Source organism: Equus quagga, chromosome 12 (genome assembly GCF_021613505.1).
Source record: "Equus quagga isolate Etosha38 chromosome 12, UCLA_HA_Equagga_1.0, whole genome shotgun sequence".
Lineage (NCBI taxonomy): Eukaryota > Metazoa > Chordata > Mammalia > Perissodactyla > Equidae > Equus > Equus quagga.
In genome coordinates, this window is record NC_060278.1 from 92,863,282 (window position 1) to 92,883,922 (window position 20,641).

General features: G+C 38.1%; 1 protein-coding gene across 1 annotated transcript in view; it reads left to right on the plus strand.

Annotated features, from left to right (window-relative positions):
- Window positions 1-20,641, plus strand: part of TOP1 (DNA topoisomerase I) — an 85,146-nt gene that overhangs the window by 41,823 nt on the left and 22,682 nt on the right. Inside the window, exons 5-11 of the mRNA XM_046679563.1 lie at window positions 1,113-1,168; window positions 3,970-4,065; window positions 5,066-5,141; window positions 8,669-8,775; window positions 15,596-15,711; window positions 19,365-19,486; window positions 20,371-20,493. Of these exons, the coding sequence (XP_046535519.1) occupies window positions 1,113-1,168; window positions 3,970-4,065; window positions 5,066-5,141; window positions 8,669-8,775; window positions 15,596-15,711; window positions 19,365-19,486; window positions 20,371-20,493 (696 nt within the window). The remainder of the gene's footprint in view (window positions 1-1,112; window positions 1,169-3,969; window positions 4,066-5,065; window positions 5,142-8,668; window positions 8,776-15,595; window positions 15,712-19,364; window positions 19,487-20,370; window positions 20,494-20,641) is intronic.

Sequence of the window (20,641 nt, forward strand, 5' to 3'; positions counted from 1 at the left end):
ATAAATTGAGATTGTAGGGTTTCTGGAAATGTCACTTGTCTTTCATGGGGGAAATTAATTCTCTTTTTAGGAGATGACCTAAGGACACACTGGTCCTCTGTTGAATAAAGCTGCGTCCTGAATGAAAATTTAGTGATGCTGGTGCCCTTTGTCTTTTGGTTCTAGCATAACCAGTACAAGTATTCTAAAAGTGGCTAGGCTTATCTGGCTGCAAATGAGTAGTACTGTGCATAGACTTTAACAAAATTGTTTTTATTTTACTTTCTGAAAAAGTAATATTGGTACCTGGTTAATTGAGACAATATGAAATAGGGAAATACAGTGAAAAACACATCTTCCTTTCACCCTGACTCCCTGTCCTCCGTCTTTCCCTTCTGGAAGCAGCCACTATTCTTTCTTTTTTTTTTTTTTTGCTTGAGGAAGATTATCCCTTAGCTAACATCTGTGCTAGTCTTCCTCTATTTTTTGCATGCATGATGCCGCCACAGCATGCCTTAATGAGCAGTGTGTAGATCTGTGCCCAGGATCCAAACCCGTGAGCCCTGGGCTGCTGAAGTGGAGCATGCAAACTTAACCACAACGTCACTGAGCTGGCCCCATATACTGACTATTTTTTTATTCTTCCAGAGATACTCTCTGTATATTTGTGTGTGTGTATGTGTGAAGACTTTTGAAAGACCTAGAGTGTCTGGGAATTTGAAGGAGGGGGAATGTTGAATATACTTTGGCTAAATCAGAGAAGGCAGGAAATAGACTATGCTTTTTTGTTTTGCTTTTTATTGTCTCTCTGCACTGCCAAGGGCAAATCCTTGAGAAGTAGAGTATATTTATTGAGGGAGGGGGACCTGCCATTATTTGAAGGTAAAAAGCCACCATTTTAAAGGGAAACATTTCTCAGTAAATTGGGCGGTTCACTCTGAAGAATTGTGAAAAAGGAGTCTTAGAAAGATGTCAAGACCTTTAGTTTACCTGTTCAGTTTTGCTAATAGAAGAGTCACTCTGGGATCAAGATGCCCCAAGAGTTGAGGCCAAATATTTTCAAATAAGAGAGAGGCTTCTTTAAATTTAGTCCTTTCAAGGTACTAATCAGTTCCTGTTATTTTACCTTTCAGGTTAGAGCCTCTGGGGATGCCAAAATAAAGAAAGAAAAGGAAAATGGCTTCTCTAGGTAAGACTCCTCTGCTTCCTTGGCTTCTCTTTCTCTGTGGGTGCCCATCAGTCCAGCTGCCTGTGTTCTAGTGTTGTTTGCACATACCTAAAACACACTGACCTGGCCACCTGCAGGTTTCCAGGGAAGTCGGCAGTGAGACAACTTGGGCTAAGCCGACTTGAGTGTTTCTAGACTCCCTAAAATAAGCCGTTTAGTGAGACCGACAAGCACATTTTCTAGAAGGCTACTTTGAGTGGAGATGGTTGACAGGAAGAGATTTTTAAAATTTGAGATATAATTTACATACCATAAAATTCACCCTTTTAAAGTATACAGTTTATTGGGCTTTAGTATATTCACAAGATTATACAACCTCTCCACTACCCACTATCTAATTTCAGAATATTTTCATCACCTCAAAAAGAAACTCCATACTCAGTTAGTGGTAATTATGAAGGTTCCTGAAAAACCCCTACTTTGAATTCTTGCTCAGTAATATTCAGAGGCCCATATATAGAAGCTTACTTGATCTACGTTTTAGGAATAGATCTAGATTTGAGTGGAAATACGTGATCTCTTTTCTAATAGGAGAGGAAAATGCACACCATCTAGAGGTCACTTTTCTTTTACTATTTTTGCCATTTTGATTGTTTTCCTCATCAGCCTCAACTCCCTAAAGTAAGCCTGAAGGTTCCCTGTAGTTTAAAAAAACTAGAAGTTTATGATCATATTTTCTCACTCACTCCACTGAATGACAGACTGGATTTACTAGAAGTTGTTGGAAGTGTTTGCATTATTGACTAGGACAAAGTGTTTTGAGAATTTTGCTTCCTTGACACTTTGAACTTTCAGTTTTGTTTCAGAACATTTTTGAAAATTGTTCCGTGTACTCTGGGTCTTGTAAACCAGAGAAGCAGATGCCCTCTTCAGGCGTGTTTTGTAACTATTCTAGGAATGCAGAATAATACAATTCGAGAAGCATTAGAGCTGTAGGCTGCCCTAGGCATTCTGATTTCTTAGATAAAGTGACTGAGCACAGAGTGACTTTCTGTCAAGAGACCACCTGGGACTTTTATTAAACTAATAAGATTTGAATAGACTGGCTGGACTTGGTGTGTAGTTCTGGATTCAGTTTCAGACTTTCTGGGTTAGAAGATGAGGAGCAGACCCTTTGAGGCAGTGGTCTCTGTATGCACTTTGCTGGTCTGCTTGCTAGTTTGCATGTGTGTCTTTCTAGAGAATCGAGATGCTTTACTGGATGAAACACAGTTTTATGGTAAATTGTTTTAGAAATTCTTCCTCCAGGCCTAATAACCCTTCCCATGTTTTTTTAACTTCACCCACGACAATACCAGGATCTAGTGTTTACTTAACTAGTTGGGTAGATGACAGTGTTTCTTTCCTTCTGGTGCAAAGCTTTTGGAAATTTTGGACCGTTGGGGCTATGTCAGTGATTTCCATGGTAGGGGGGAACCAACTACAGGTATAGAAGTTGGCATTTGGGCAGTGTGCAAAAATAAGGAATGAAAGCTGATCTCTTTAAACATTCCAATTCTGTTGCAAGCAAGGGAATCCAGTATGCTTGGAGGGTAGAGGGTGGTGGCATTGAAACCCCATGAATATCCTGACTTTCTTTGGCAACTGAATCTGGATGCTTATCCCTTCGACCCCTTAGAGATGGGTGGCTTTGTGTCAGGAGGCCATTCCCTCTGCTGAGTTAGTTAACTCTGTAGGTGCTTCTGACTCTGAGTAATGAGGTTCTGACAAGACATGCCAGGCCAGGGAACATCTCAAGGCTATGGTGATTGCTGGTCTTACGTTTTTTAACTTGTTCGTTCCTCTTTTTTATTCAAGATAGTTGTCTAACAGAATCATGTTTTTAAAGATTGGCACCTGAGCTAACAACTGTTGCCAATCTTTTTTTTTCCTTGCTTTTTCTCCCCAAATCCCCCCAGTACATAGTTGTATATTTTACTTGTGGGTGCTTCTAGTTGTGGCACATGGGACGCTGCCTCAGCATGGCCTAATGAGCGGTGCCATGTCCGCGCCCAGGATCCGAACCTGTGAAACCCTGGGCCGCCAAAGCGGAGTGTGAAAATTTAACCACTTGGCCATGGGGCTGGCCCCCAGAATCATCTTTTTATATTCATGCAAAATCTTAACAAAAACTAGGGCAAAGCACTCTTCTGTGTAAACCAAAGGAGGAAATTGAACAATGAATACATTTGGCTTAAAATGACTTTATTTTGTTCTAGGCCTCTCATTTAGCAAGTACACTTCTTTTGTTTTAATGTTAGCTTGGTTATTTTCCCATGTAACTAATGTTATTTTCCCTTACAACTTTAAGGTACCAAGTTTGGGGAATAAATTTTTATTCTCTTCCTTGTAAAAGCTATATTTTAGCTTTTGGAGCACTAGAATAATCAGTTCAGATCATTCGTGGGGTCAGATACATAATAGATCCCCTGTATAAGGTGAGGAAACAGTTTAGGTTTGTTTCTGTTGTGGTTTGGGTCATGCTGGCAAAGGCAGCTAAGATAGAGTGGGAAAGAATACTGACTGAGAGTAAGGAGTCCTGATCCCGAGCCTTGATGTTGCCTGTTCATCTGTAAAATGAGAACAATACTGTCTACTTCACAGGATTGTAGTGAGAATTAAGTAAGAAAATGTGCTCATGGGAAACCTTTATAACAGGTACAAATGTATGTTGTTACTTTTTTATTAGCTGCTTCTCAGTGAGATCATTTATCCCTACTTTGGATTGCCTAGTATAATGTAGATGTTCCAGCGCTCATTAACTAGCAATTTTTTCTCTTTAGTCCACCACGAATTAAAGATGAACCTGAAGATGATGGCTATTTTGCCCCTCCTAAAGAGGAAATAAAAGCATTAAAGAGACCTCGAGATGAAGACGAGTGAGTATTTCTTATTACTTTGATTTCTGAAAACAAAAAGGAGTTTTTTAAGGAGTCAATGTGATGTATATCTCTACAATACATAGAAAACTGCATTAATTGACTTTTACCCATTTGGGATTTGGGATTAATGGACTGGGCAGCTGATTTCTCTTTGAATTATGAAAAGCAGGGTTTGCTAAGCAAGTAAGTGGTATACCTCAGGGTTAAATGGAAAATATATATTTACATTTTTCTTATTAGAAAGGTAATGCATATTTATTGTAGAAATTTCAAGTAATACAGAATTCATGAAGAATATTTAAGTTACTTTAAGTTTATTATCACCTACCACAGATAAGTTTTCACTGTTAAAGCAATTTCTCCTAGGATCTGTGCCTGTCAATACATTCTAAGTGAAGTTTCAGTGTATAGAAGTAATAAAATTGCTCATACTTAGGACAGTTTTTTGGGGCTTATATGTACCTCTTTCTCAGATTCAATCAGTGAGGTTAAATTCTGTTCATTAATTTCAGTCTTGTATAGCTTATTATGCTCCAGGAATCTACAAACGGTTTATTTTATGGTAGAAAGTGGGTAGAAAGGGAGCAGGGAAATACTTAGTGAACTCATTTGTATTCATGCAGAACTTCTTTCCTCCTCTTTCCAGCCGTTTATTACTTTGTGGTAGCCATTGTTGCACTGTACATTTGGTTCCCAGATTTCTGTCTTCTAGTGGTGTCTATTTCTCTATGTATCTCTCTACTCCACTTCCCTTCCAGGCCTGTGTGTAGTATAAAGTTGTTTGTTTTGTCCTAGATAGGGCTATAACTATTGGTCTTTGGTCTGGCCTTCTTTACTTTCTCCATTCCTATTCTTGACTGTAGAATGCCCAGCCAAGAATAATAGCAGCCATGCCTGCTGTGGAGACTTCCAAGAGGAGTTTGGAGGTCCTAGTCCTATTGGTGAGAACTACTGAGTCACAGTTGTGTTAACTGCATATTTATGTTCCCCTTTCTAGTGCTGATTATAAACCTAAGAAAATTAAAACAGAAGATATCAAGAAAGAGAAGAAACGAAAACTAGAAGAAGAAGAGGTTAGTAAAGAGATTTAGGCCCTCTGGGGCTTGAGTTTGAAATAGAGAGTTTTCCATAAAACAACTTATGAAGGCAGTTGGGTTTTAGGAATTTATTGGTCCATTGTAGAGGAAACACTGAGAAGAACTCTTACATGTGTAACAGTGGCTATGGCACCATTGGTTTTAAGATCTCTCTTAGCCTTCCTGGGTGTCTATCCATAACTATGCTGCCAACTGACGTTCTTGGAGAAACTATGCTGTCTTCATAGATACAGAGGAAGTGTTAACAAGAAATCATATTTTGGCTTACAACTCAGAAGAGTTTTCTCTAAGAATGTTTTTTAGTGCTCTCATACCTAACAAAGCTTGCTTGTCACTCACTTTGGGTAACTATCCCTATTTAAAGTCCTTTAATGGGTACCCCTCGGACATGGGATGAAATCCAAGCTCTTTACCACAACTCCACCCAATCTGGCCCCTGTATTTTGTTCCTCTTCTCTGATTTACCTTGTCCAGCCAAACTGACCTTCTTTGCTTCTTTTCCACACCAGATTCTTTTGTGCTTCAGAGCTTTATGTAGTACATGCTGTTCCCTCTGTCTGGAACACACATGTTCTTCCTCCCTTTTTTCTCCTGACTTATAACCTTTTAAAAAATCTCAGTTCAATTTAAGTGCTTTTCTAAGGGTTCTATTTGATGCTTGTGGTAGATTTTAAAATACAATAATATGGTTCCTTCTTTTGATACTTTTTATTTCTTATACTAAAGAATTGTTAGGAAATAATTCAAGATGATGTCAGAAATTCTCAGAGATCTTAATCTTGTACTCTCTGAAGAGGAGAAGGGGTTGAGTGAGTTCTTAGCTCTTAGGCTATGTTTGAAGTTAGCCACTGTCTTGAGCAAAATGGATTCACAAGTATAAAGTTGATAACTTGAAGTATGAGCAGTAAAGATAGTGATAGTAAGGGGCAGTGAATCTTAGGAGAGTAATTTGGGCCAGCCCCGTGGCCGAGTGGTTAAAGTTTGCATGCTCCGCTTTGGTGGCCCAGGGTTCCCTGGTTTGGATCCTGGGTGTGGACCTGCGTACTGCTCGTTAAGCCATGCTTTGACAGCATCCCATAGAGAAGAGCTAGAATGACTTTCAATTAGGATATACAACTATGTGCTGGGGCTTTGGGGGAGAGGGGAAGCAAAAAAAAAAAAAGAGGAAGATTGGCAATAGATGTTAGCCCAGGGCCAATCTTAAAAAAAAAAAGCATAATCTGTCATAGCAGTAGTAAGAATAATACTAGTAATTAAAATTAAATTTAATAAATTTAGAAAATTAAATGTAATAGGTGCTTACTGTATGCCAGGCACTATTCTTCATGCTTTTATATCATTTTATTTAATCCTTACAATGTTTTATTTAATCCTTACAACAACCCTTATGGATAAATATTGCTACTATTATCCCATTTTATAGATAGAGAAACTTAGGTATAGAGAGATTGAATGATTTGCGTTAGGTCACTCAGCTACTAAGTAGTAAAGCTGGGATTTGATTCCATGCAGTCTGATTCCAGAACAGCACACTGGCTATCATGTTATCCTGCCTCCTGTAGGACTTTGCTTATCCTTAACTGCACAAGAGGGGTCTTTAATGAATTCATACTAAGAATATTAATGAGTAGGTGAGTCAGAGAGAAATGTTCAGGTTCTGGATTTAGAGAACTGTAGGTTTTCTGACAACTAGTCTGTTCTTGGCAGAAGTTCAAGTTTATGAGAGCTCATTCAAGGATTTGAGAGTGAAATGTTGAGTAATGATTATGATAGTCACTCCACTTTCATGTAGATTATTTATAGACTGGTCAGAAATGTAAGATTTCTGCTCTTCATGCTTTCTGTATCACTTTTATGCTTAGGTTGCATTTTTGTAAAAACTCTGAGTTTGGAAGAGGTTAGTAATAATAATAACTTAAACCATTGGGAAGAAAGAACAGTTGATTTCACTTTTTTATTTTTCTCTTTAGCAACCCTCTCCCTCCCAGGGGTGAAAAAAAATGCAAGCTGAAAGACTGAATTAATACGGTCTTATTATGGCAAGGACCCCAGATGGCAGGATTGGTCATTAAACCTTACTTGCTGGTTGTGGTTTTTTTAATTTCTGGGAATTGTTCTGGAGTCTCTCAGTGACTGCTTATGCCATTTTGAGGCTTGAAAACATACAGTGTAGCCAGTAGTTTCCTGATAGGACCATCTGCATGCCTGTTCAGAAGCTGTTCAGAGAATGTCTTAACTGAAAAACATTTCCCTTTCCTGTGGTGAGTTTCAGCCTAAAGAGTAAACACTGTCTGAGTTAATATGATCCTCTAGTACTTTCTCCTCCCAAACATACTTACACGTTTATATTCTCCATTCCTATTTTAAAATACATGTGGTGTTGTAGTCTTTCCCCTTCCTTCTACCCCAAAGGTCATTTACTTAAAGACCCTGAGTTTATCTTGATTGCCATTCTATCATGTAGTCCTGGAATGTTTATTTAGTCCAGTCATTCCCATGAGTCACATTCTGTTATTTTTCTGGTAAACGTGGGCTCACGTCATGGTCAATAGTAGCTGTATGACCTTGAGCAAGTGACAAAACCTCTGTTTCAGAGTTTCCTTGGTTGTAACTAGAAGAGGTCAAACCAAACTATGAAGTTTTTTCAAATTCTTCTATTTTGTAATTGATTAAGATGACTCAAAAACCACGTTTCATAGCTATATAAAGCTTACTGAATAAAGACTTAAATCTTCTTGAATAGTTAGGACAAAGGAAAATACTCTTCAAAAGAGGTTGGCTTCTATTGAGTGGGACCCCCATCTGTTGAATAGTACATTTTTGTCTGTCTGTGTGTTTTGAGGTTTATCTCCTATTTTGGTGAATTGCACTTGTTTATGTTTGATGTTCTTTTTCTGTGCCACTGTGACAGCTAGTCTAGGGTCACAGTTCAAAGAAGAGCCATAAAGAAATACCACCTTAGGAATCGGTAGTCATTTTAGGCCCTCCCAAGTACTTGCTTACTGCTTTGTGACTTTGCAAACATCAGTGATAGAAGGTATACCGTTAGACTCAATCAGAAATTTCCTTTCAAATTGTGTATTAAATATCTAATACAAAGCCCCCTATATGCATTATTTGATGGTGTTAAAAGAGATTTAAAGATGAGTAGATTTAAAAGTAAGTGAGGATAATACACTGGGATTAGTCTCTATAATAGTGCTTTCCCAAACTCCCTTTAGGCTAAAAAAATACAGTTTCCCAACCTCTTCCCCTGAAGAATGAGTGTTTTTAACTACATTCTCAGATAATGTCATTTGTCAGGGAGTTTTGGGAAATACTGCTGTAGAGAAGAGAACCAGTAAATTTTTATTCATCTGTTAAATTGAGAGGATTGGACTTGAGAACCTCCCCAGTTCTAACATTCCGTGATTCCAGTTTTTCTTCCTAATGCCCCCCCAAAACTACTTCTAGAAATGTGGTTGGTCCTTATTTAAGTCCTTTCTCATCATGTTTCTTTGTAGGATGGTAAATTGAAAAAACCCAAGAATAAAGATAAAGATAAAAAAGTTCCTGAGCCAGATAGCAAGAAAAAGAAGCCGAAGAAAGAAGAGGAGCAGAAGTGGAAATGGTAACATCTCAGCACTGGGTTAAAAGTTAAAATGTCAACTCTTATTTCACAACCTAATTAAGCAAGACTATTGAGTTATTAAAATTAATAGTCTGATATTTGGGGAAGGAAGGAAGTACTTATAAGAATCTCTCTAAATAACATTCTGAAATAAGTTTTGTGGGTCCTAGTGAAAAGCATTAACTAACTCTCAGCCTATAGGTCTCAAAACTAGGTCCCACCCTATTGATCAGAATGAACTATAGAAGTAGACCTGTGTATATGTGGGAGTTAGGCATATAAAGAAAATTGCATTTAAAACGTTAGGGAAAAGATGGATTAATAAATCATGTTGGGAAAACTGCCTATTTATTTTAAAAAACAACCTCCACAGGAAAACCTGAGCGAGTATTTTTATAATTGTAGAATACTGAAGACCCTTTGAAGCAAGACTTACAACCAGAGCCATAAGGAAAAGATTTATAAATTTGATACATCAAAATTAAAATGCTCTATATGGCAAACAAACTCATGCCATTTAAAAGAATTCTTAAGGGAAAATATTTGCAATATAAAGGGCTAAGCTTCCTAATATTAAAAAAGGTCTTTTAAAAAAATAGGGGGGCCAGCCCTATGGCCGAGTGGTTAAGTTCACGTGTTCGGCTTCAGCAGCCCAGGGTTCAGATCCTGGGCATGGACATGGCACTGCTCATTAGGCCATGTTGAGGTGGTGTCCCACATGCCACAACTAGAAGGACCCACAACTAAAATATACAACTATGTACTGGGGGGATTTGGGGAGAAAAAAGAAAAAAAAAAAAGATTGGCAACAGTTGTTAGCTCAGGTGCCAATCTTTAAAAAAAAAAAAATTAAAGGAACAGTCTGATAGAAAGTGAGGAACAGGCAATTCATTAGAAAAAATAAATGATTAGTAAACATCTTAAAATATGGTCAACTTCACAAGTAATCAAAGATGCAAAGAAAAATAGTAAATGAACACCTAATTACCCAGATCTTCCTATTTTTTTTTAAAGATTTTTTTTTTTCTTTCCTTTTTCTCCCAAAGCCCCCGATACGTAGTTGTGTATTTTCAGTTGTGGGTCCTTCTAGTTGTGGTATGTAGGATGCCGCCTCAGCATGGCTTAATGAGCTGTGCCATGTCCCCACCCAGGATTCGAACCGGTGAAACCCTGGGCTGCTGAAGCAGAGCATGTGAACTTAACCACTGGACCATGGGGCGGGCCCCCAGATCTTTTTATTTTTAACTGTTATGTCTTTTTGTTTAATGTCTCTCAGGTTGGGAAAGACTAATAAGTATCAAAATATATAGGGTTGTGAATATGAGAAAACAGGCATTCACCTTCACTATGGGAGGAAAGATTCAGACAGTCTTTATGAAGGACAGTTTAGCAATAGTTAACTTTGAGAAGTGTTTCGGTGGGAAATTTTTATTTTTTCTATTTAATAAGTTTTTGGTGTTTAGAATTTGGAAATAAACGTGTTATTTATTACACCAGTAATACATGATTTGTATTTATGTTTAAAAAATTCAAATGATCCAGAGGTATACAAGTTAGGAAAAAATGACAGTCCGCTTTACCTCTTTCTCTCATTCCCATTTTTCTTTCCAGCTTTGAGGTAGCCACTATTCATGGTTTGGTGTGTAGACTTCCAGACCAATTTGTATGCATCTACTCTATGGCTTTTATAATTGAGAACAGTAATGTCCCCAACACCTCTGAGGAAAGGGGAAAGATCAGTGACCAGGGAAGTGGCTGGGAGGAGCAGAGCTGCAGTGGCAGAAATGCTCAGCAAAGCTGTGTGATCAGCGTTGTTGGTGTGAACATATGTGGGGTTAAAAGGAAAACCATAGAGCAGAGGAATCCTGGGCCTTTCCAGAGGTCAGAGTCAGAAAACAAAAGAATATGTGTTTTTATTTTTCTCATTTTTATTTCATTTTTTATTTGAAGCTAATCAAAGGTTTTCAGTGACAGACTATTGAAAAGTTTTTTATGACCTTTAGTAAAGTGATTTTTTAAGATAAAATGAAGTGATTGTATAGGTCAGGGGTTATTATTGAGAGTCAAGAGAATGATGAGTTGGTAATTCATCAGTCTGTTGTGTTTCTCAGGGTTCTGTGGTGGGTGCTCTTTAAGTGTTCGGTTGAATGAACAAGTTCATTTCCTTGTCATCAGTAGCTCTCTGCTATCTTCCCCCTTCCTTTGGAGCCTTGGCTCTTGCTGGGCCTTGAAGCAGAGGTACTCTTGTCCTGGTCTAGCCTTGTGTGTGGAGTTAGGTACCCTTGAAGGGTCTAATAGCCTAATTTTGCTTCTGTGGTTGAAATCCTTGTCACTGTTGCCGCACATTAATTCTGAGAGGCTGTGACCTTTGGTTTTTATTCTTGTTTTGGTTTAGGAGGGCCTGGTTAGTATTTAGTCCAAGATGGTTGGCTTGGGGGTAAGCAGTCTTTGCTACAGCCTCCAATGCATGCTTTTCTCAAGTCTGACTATTCAGTGTTTTGCATTCTTAAACACAATGGTTGATGGTACACTAAGTTTTCAGAAGTAGAGAACAAGAATGATTAGCCTCTTAACTGATGGCTTGCCCTTTTCTTCTGTCACTATAGGCTGCCTATTATACTCTGAAGTCAGTGGTCCAGTCCTCAGTGACTGCCACTCATGGCCTACTGAGGGAACTTAAATGGCAGGGAACTTAAATGACAGATACTCTCTCACTTTTACAAATATTCCTCTGGGTATCCCACTAAGAGAATTACACACTTTACTAGCTTGGCAAATGTGCAGATCTTTTGCTTCCCCCTTGAGTCTGCAGGTATGTTCATCCTGCCAAAAACAAACGAACAAGCAAGCAAACTTTGATCCTCAGCTCCCTCTCTTCAGTAATTGTGGGAATGGGAAAATGGTCCAGGTTCCTCTGGGTTTCTTTACTGTATCACATTTTCCCCATAGAAATAATGTTAATAAGTGATGGCAGTATGCTCAGGCTCACCCATGAAAACCTGTTTAACACAGATACCCTGGTTTTTAACTTTTCCTGATTATAGCTGTATAGGGTTTCAGCTCTGCCTTAAGAACACTTTTGTGTCAGAGCTGACCTGTTGGAATGTAAGTCCCATGTTTATTCTAAACAGATTCTTCACCAAAAGACCTAGAAACTGGGTAGTTTGTTGCTGGTGTTAGGTGTGACTTTATATAGAGTTTCAAGTTTCTTTTAGCAAAGATAAAATGCTATAAGGAGTTAGGATATAAAGTAAGGAATTAGTGTTGAAAGACCAGGACTTACCTATACAATCAGTAATAGTGATAAGAAATTTATGGAGTATGGATGGACATTCTCCTCAAATCAGAGAAACTGTCCTTGATTCCAGAAATTAGCTTCTAGAAAGCTGTAGTATATGATCTTTATTTCTGAAACTTTCAACATTAAATATGCATTTTACAATGTACTGTGAGGTGCTTATTAACTGCAAGGGAACTTGATTTCAAGCGGCATATGAATGTTTACTTCCCTGTCTTACACACATTTCTAGCACTTTTCCACCTTCCCCCTTTCAAGCACATTTTGTTATCAAATTGATACCTAACTTCAATTCATAAGTCAAGCCTGCTATAGAAAAATCATTTTGATGTCTGAGTACATGTTTTTCTTAATTTTGTTGGTGAACCGTAGAGGGGGGGCCTAAAAGGCCAACACTACTGTTTCTGTTTGTACAGTAATAGCTGTTGCTCCAATGACAGCAGCCTGTTGGAGGGTACGTTCTGTCTTTCTGTTTAGACTGAGGTTTGGTGTTGAGTGATTCACTGAATCTCTAACTTAGCTTAAATGGTAAAGAAGTTACTGTGCATCCTCAGGGTGAACATAATGGAATAGGAGGAATTATAAAAATAGTTTGTAGTCTTAATTAAAAAACATTGGGGCTGATGAGAAGAATGGAACCAAGTCCCAGGATGAGGGAAAATATGGCGTTCTGAATCTCCTCACAGTTATTGTGTGACTGCTACAGAGGGGCTTCTTGTAGCAGTCCTCACATACATGCCTACGTACATAATACCTACATATGTATTTTCTCTGATTTGGAGAGTAATAGACTCTGGGGTTTGGGTTGCTGCATCCAGGCTTTTCTATGCCAACATCTACTTGGGAGATCCTGCCACTTTCATATTTGTAAAGTAGTAGGTTGGTTATAGAAGATCTTTAGTGTTTCTTCTGGGTCTAAAATTTTGTTAAATCTTGACTTTGAGGTTTTTTTTAAACTATTCTTAATATGTGGCAAAATACGAAAACATAAAATTTACCATCTCAGTCATTTTTAAGTGTGCAATTAAGTGGTATTAAGTACGTGCACATTGTTGTGCTACCATTATCTCCACCACCCATCAGCAGAACTCTCTTCATCTTACAAAACTGAAACTCGGTTAAACAATAACTCTCCCTCATCCCTCTTTTCCCTTAGCCCCCGGTAACCATCTGACTTTCTGCCTCTGAATTTGATTGCTCTAGGTACCTCATATAAGTGGAAACATACAATATCTGTTCTTTTGTGACTGGCTTATTTCTCTTAAGAAAGTTCCTCAAGGTTCATCCATGTAGCATGTGTCAGAATTGCCTTTTTTTTTTAAGGCTGAATAATATTCCATTGTATGTATAAGCTACATTTTATTTATCCATTCATCTGTTGATAGATACTTAGATTGTTTCCACATTTTGACAATTGTGAATAGGGCTGCCGTGAACATTGATGTACAAGTATTTGTTTGAATACCTGCTTTCAGTTCTTGTGGGTATATTCCTAGGAGTGCAATTGCTGGATCATAAGGTAATTCTATGTTTAATTTTTGAGGAACTGCCATATCTTTTCCACTGTGGCTGCACCAGTGTACGTTGCCACCAGCAGTGCACAAGAGTTCCAGTTTCTCCATATCCCCATCAACATTTGTTATTTTCTGGTTTGTCTTTGTTTTTATAATAGTCATCCTAATGGATGTGAGTGGTATCTCATAGTTTTGATTTATATTTTCCTAATGATTGGTGATGTTGAGTATTTTTTCAGATGCTTATTGGCTATTTGTATACCTTTGGAGAAATGTCTATTCAAGTCCTTTGCCTATTTTTCAATTGGGTTGTTTGGTTGTTGAGTTGTAGTCCTTTATATATTCTGGATATTAACCCCTTATCAGTTATATGCTTTGCAAATATTTTCTCTCATTCTGTGGGTTGGCTTTTCACTCTGTTAATTGTGTTCTTTGATGCACAGTTTTTAGTTTAGTAGCCCAGTTTATCTAATTTTTCTTTTGTTACATGTGCTTTTGGTATCATATCTAAGCGTGGTAAAGCTTTTCCCCTATGTTTTCTTCTAAGAGTTTTAGCTCTTATGTTTGGGTCTTTGGTCCATTTTGAGTTTATTTTTGTATATAGAGTAAGGTAAGGGCCCAACTTCATTGTTTTGCATGTGAATATCCAGTTTTCCCAGCACCATTTGTTGAAAAGACTGTCCTTTCTCTATTGAATGGTCATGGTACTCTTGTCAAAAATCATTTGACCATATATGTTGACTTTGGTTTTATAGTAGTGCTATTGTTACAGCACAGTTCAATATATGTAATTTTTATTTGGTGTTTTTGAACTTTATTTAAAATATTGGACTTGGGAGATGATAGGAAGTAATAGAATATGAATAATTGGCTTTCAGAAGGATTCTGTGGAACTATAGGGCTTTTCATTTTAAGATAGAAATAGTGAAGATTAAAATCTTTAAATAGATTATTAGAATTTTCTAATTATTAAAATATTCTAACTGTAAGACAACTGACTGACTCTTAAAAAAACAAAACAGTGATGGTAGTAAGACAGTTTGTTTAATTCCAGAGAAAGAAAGACTCACTCATATCAACCAATTGCAGTGCATCATCCTTAATTGGATCCTGGTGTATAAAATACATTTTGGATATAATTGGAAAGTTTTTAGTATGGTCTGAGTATTAGAATGATATTGGAGAATTAATTTCATTAGATTTGATAGTAGTATTGTAGTTATGTGAGAATATCCTTATTTTTATAGAGATGTTTGCTGAAATTTTAGAGGTAAGGTATCACATTTGCAATTTGTTTTGAAATGGTTCAGCAATAGGAAATTCAGCATAATAATGATTGTTGTATGTAGGTGATGGCTATATGGTGTTCATTGTATTATTTATTTTTCTGTATGTTTGGCCATTTTTAAAATAAGGTTAAAAAAAGTTATTTCCACTGACCTTTACAGTCACTTTTCAGTGTCTGCTAAATAGCTCTAGATAATGCATAAGTACGTTTAACTCAGTTTACCCTAGCTGAACTATTATTTCCCGCTCTTCTGTTCCATTATGCACTTTCTCATAGGATTGTTTTCTCCTGTACCTTCCCCTGGCATTTCCATTTCCAGGAGGGCTTTTCCTATATGTATTAACAGCATAAATAATACTTCTGTCATGTATTACCATTGGTTTACTGTTATACCAGTATTGTAAGACAACTGTTTCCATTTCCACACCCCCAGTTGTTGAGATCCTTGAGTGATGATCTCTTGTATCCAATATCTTTGAACCAAATTGTTGGAATGTATTTTCCTCCATTCACCTGAGTATTCTATCTTAGTTGTTGTGAATGTTGGCTTTTTCAAAGTGAAAGACACTGGTTATTTTGATCCAGGCCTTGAATGTGGGGCCCAGAGTCACTCCAGAGCATCAGTCAGTTGAGCAGATAATTATGTAGGCATTTAATAGATAATAATCTCTTTATTAGGTGAAGTAATCACTAAATAGGGATATATTTTGTCTTTGTAAGGTGGGAAGAAGAGCGCTATCCTGAAGGCATCAAGTGGAAGTTCCTAGAACATAAAGGTCCTGTATTTGCTCCACCGTATGAGCCTCTTCCAGAGAGTGTCAAGTTTTACTATGATGGTGAGTTATTCCAGGGTCGCCCAATTCTTGGCCAAGAAGAGTCTGCTTCTATTTAGGAATAGAAAATAAGGAAGGATCTTGTGCTATATAATCCTTTTTTGTTTATTTCAGTTCGTTTTATTGTCATTGTAGGGTTTGGGGGAAGGGTCTTCGGGTGTTCACTTAATTCTTAAAGGCCCATTTTGTGCTGAAGAAGTACCCTGAGAAAGGGGCTGTTAATGTCTTAACTACATGGTCCCAAAAAGGTCCATCTACATAGCTCACAGAACCTCTTCCACCAGCTAAATATTTTTATCTGAACTTCATTTCTAAGCAGCTACTCTTTGCAAGATTTAATGAAATAGCCATACTTGTAATTTATTTTAGTGATATAATCCAAGCTGACAAACTGCTTATCACTAGAAATAGCACTAGTATTTGGCTGAGGATTAATTTGTCTGCCATCAGTCTCTAGATAGGGCTGGTAGGTGTCTATCACTCACTTTACATAGCACGACACTGTGCCTTTGCTATATGTCCAGTTAAGTGTGATGAGCTGCTTTGAGGAAATGCCCTGCCTGGTTCTCTTAGAACACTCAGAATTGTCCCTTACCTATCACTATTTCTGTCTTTGGGTTGACAAATTTGAGAGTAGTCTTTGACACTCCTGTTGGCAGTGTTGGCAGTATAGCAGTATGCAGATGGTAATGCTCAACTAATTTCCTGCATTCCAAGAGTTCTATCCAGAAATGGCTAGAGCATTTTTTCTCAAACCTGTATATGCTTAAGATTCACCAGCTGAATCTGGGCCCATTAAATAGGTGTGGAGCAGTATTGGGTGCTTCTGCTGACCAAACTTTGAGAAGCACTGGGCAGGAGAACTGCTGAAAAGTATCAGTGGTGAAGACTCAGAGAGTTCTGGTGCATCTCTCCGTCCACCAGCACTGACCTCAGGGCTACAGATGCTTGTAGGTCAAGGTAGTAGTTTATACTGAAAGGCTAGAGGTCTTGCAAGTGAGAGACATGTCAAACTTGGCAAGTTGGAATTCATTGTTTAAAACTATGTTTATTCAATGTGCCTATGTTCAGATGCCAAGACTCAGCAGTGGGCAGTATTGACTAATCCCTGATCTCATGGAGTTTGCAGTCTAGCAGGATCCCATACCCTCAGTGACCAATGCTTGCATCAGATAAGCTTTCTGACCTGTGTTGACCAGAGAGCACAGGACAGAGTTCTACTGTCATCCCTCATAGTTGGTCATTCCTTGGAGACTCTTAAATATGACTCAAAGCCAAAACTCTAATGAAGAGAAAGAGCCTAGAACCTTAAAGAAGACAATCACAAAAGTGCAGATATTCTGTAGCCCTCGTCTGGGCTTACTTCAGAAGCTTCAGAAAGCTCAGCTTGTAAAACTTCACTTTGAGATTCAAAGTAATTTGAGGAAAAGCTAGATTCCTTAGTCTTTGAGTTTCTCTTACTTTTCAAGATGGTAAGCTGAGCCCTGAACCAGTCATCATCACTGGTTGCCAGGTCCCTTCCCCAGTTCTTGTCCAGTCCATCATAGGAGCTCCGGCTCCAGCGCTCTAGCATTTTCTCAGTTGGGTTTCTCTCTGGGATTTCTTCCCCTTGATTGTGTAAAGTCTTGCTCTGCAGCAAATCAAGAAGTTGTATTTGACTTATTAGTCAAATTTGATACTGTAAGTCCTGCCTACCCTCTAGGGAAGAGAATTCTCAGACTCCTTTAGAACCTGCCAGGGAGGTGGGGCACAGGCTGGCTGAAGCAGTGAATTGCCTCTGCTAAGAACCTTCAGTTTTCAGCTCTGACTCAGCAGTTTCTTCTTCCTGGAGCTCAACCTTTTCCACAAAGTGCTACCATTGCCAGGAACCTTCAAGTCATCCTCCCACCACTCTGCTGCTGGGAGCCATCATTTCATCTTTTGACAGCTCATCTAACACAAAGGGTGTCAAAATTGCTTTCTCTTTTGGGACAGAATTAAATAAAATTGCCCAAAGAGCCTCCACTTTTTTTTTTTTCAGATACTGTTGGTATTTAGTCTATACCAAACAGACCCAAGAACAGTTCACATTCTTCTTGCCATTTATTTTATTTCATTTCTTTTATTGTTGGTGACTTAATGTTTTCCTTTTATTGGAAATATGTCACAACTTTACTTGACATCTCTGATTCAGACTTGAATGGGGGACTTGTGAAGAAGTGCAGGAAACCCTTGAAAGCCAGCCTATCTTAGAGGCCCAGAGTGTCTTCTTTCAAAGGCAGGAGCTTGGGGGTTTGAGTGGGGAAAGTGGCGCCACCTGTTGGCCTTTTAATTTATGGATTCAAAGCAGGTTCTTTTGTCTACCCCGACAATTTCAATATTGTGCTACAATTTCCTACATCCCTACAGTCAGATAGGATAACTTCCCAACCATCATGAGATGAGGTGTCTTGTGAGTTTTGAAGTGAATGGATTTCTGGTTAAGTTTTAGTTTTCTATAATGAATGTGAAAATCCTTGGTGAATTATTAGTACCTATGTAATAGCAAGGCAGTAGAATAGTATTTAACCTCATTTAAGTATAGCCAGATTATTATGTCATGGATTAGTTTCAGATGGTGTTATAAAGTTGGGTTTTCAAGACAAAAATGGAAATTGGCCGTAAGAGTACTGTTAAAAGTAATCCGTTTGCAAAGTAGATTAAACTCCCAAGTACTTTTCCTTTATTGCTTTATTGACTAATTAAGATAGACAAAACCCCCAGGCCCCGTTTAGATTTTCTTTACCAGTTAGCAGTTTTCATTGTGTAACATCAGAACTCCTTTAGAACAGCTTTTGCTAAACATGTTATACAGTGCCAAGAACCCCAGTCATCCCTTGTGCTCTGGATGAGTCCTGTTTCCCTGGAAGAGGCAACCTCATAGTGCCTGTGTTCCAGAGCAGTATATCTCAAAGCCTAGTACGCACACAGCCACCTGAGGGTCTTGTTAAAATGCGCTTTCTAGTTCAGTAGGTCTGGGATGGGGGCCTGAGATTCTGCATTTCTAACAGACTCCCACGTGATGCCGATACTGTTGGTCTGTGAACCACACTTTGAGTAGCAAGGTTCCAGAGGAGGGTCTTATTTAGACTTCTCATGTGGGATGTCTGGGCTTGCCTGCTATAGATATATATATTTTTTTATTCATATTCCACCCACCTAACTTTAAAGAAGAAAGATGCCTATTTCTTTTCCCCACAATTCCTTTCTTCTACTCCCTGCCCTATCCCTTCCTCCCCTTCTTGAACAGAGGCTGCTTAGCTTAGCAGTGGCAGGAGTCCCTCTGAGGATTTGATTTTTAAAAACCATTGAAGAGGTGTAAAGGACCCTGCTTGCTGAAAGGAAAAGGAAGAGTGACTGGGCCTGCCCCAGGTCATCCCTGTCCTGAGCAGGCACCTGGGAACAGTTTACTGGCATAGTCTCCAGAGAATGACCCAGGTAAATATCTGCTAAAGAGAAGGAGAATTTATACAAGTAGATATAAATCAGTATGTTGTCTTTGTTGTTGTTACCATGTGTTACTAGACCTTTATAGACCTCGGGAAGGTAAACCATTAGTAAGATGTCTCCAGAGCTCATTATTTATGCTCAGAACATGAATTATATACCTCAACTTTTGGAACCACTTTTTCCTCTAGGTAAAGTCATGAAGCTGAGCCCCAAAGCAGAAGAAGTAGCTACGTTCTTTGCAAAAATGCTCGACCATGAATATACTACTAAGGAAATATTTAGGAAAAACTTCTTTAAAGACTGGAGAAAGGTATTGTAGCCCATGTATTAATATCCTAGCACTCTTCAGAAATATTAATCAACTACTAAGTAATAAAGCATACTTTTACAAAAAATTCGCTGATGTAAAATTTGAGTTTTATTATAGTAAAAGTTTTTTTTTCCTGTTCATTTGCTTTATTATATAAAGTTTCTAACAAAAATACTTAATATTTCTTTTCTCTCAGCTGTCATTTGGCTGCAGGAGGGAGTTTATCAGATTAGATCAAACAGAAAACTTCAACTCCAGTTGAGCAAAGGAAAATTTGTCTCTGTAGGACTGCCCTCTGTCTGCTGTTGCAAAGAGAGATGTTAATGTGATGTCCCATTCCCTCTTGATTCTTGCTTATTTGCTTTAGGTACTTTCTGTTCTTGAAACCGCATATCCTGTATCTGCCTAGGTGATTTTAAACAATCTCATTATTCTCAATTCGAATAATGTGGACAGAGGCTGAGCTGAAGTTTACCTTCTGAATAGCTCTGGAAATAAAATTTAATAAGTGAGTAGAGCAGGGATAATGTTTCTGAAAGAGAATGAGTGGGAATATTTCTCTTATTAACAATATTCATGTTTCTCTACCTGTGGTATATGCGTAAGAGATTGTGGCAATGTGCCAAGGAGCCCAAGAAACTACCCAGGAGTTACCTTTTGTCAATGATAAGTCATTTAAAGTATTTTTATATTAAAATTTTTATTATAGAACAAATTAATAAATTGTATTTCCTTTTTCAGAACTCACTAATTTAGATTAATTATCTCTCTGGACATCTTTGACTGAAAAAATGGTGTTTTGCTGTAATCACAAAGAAACCTGAGTGCTTATTAGTGTATTTACCTTTATCTTCTCCTTTAACTCCCCCTTCTCTTTTGACTAGGAAATGACTAACGAAGAGAAGAATATTATCACCAGCCTAAGCAAATGTGATTTTACCCAGATGAGCCAGTATTTCAAAGCCCAGACGGAAGCTCGGAAACAGATGAGCAAGGAAGAGAAACTGGTACTACAGAATTTCTTAAACCTCTAGAGAATTTTGAAGTAGTGATTAGTTCATCTAATTTTCTCCTTAGTTCTTAGGACACAGCTTTAGTAATTTCACATGGCTCTCTACTAAAGATTTAGGATTCTTGGCCCAGCAAAGTCTAAAT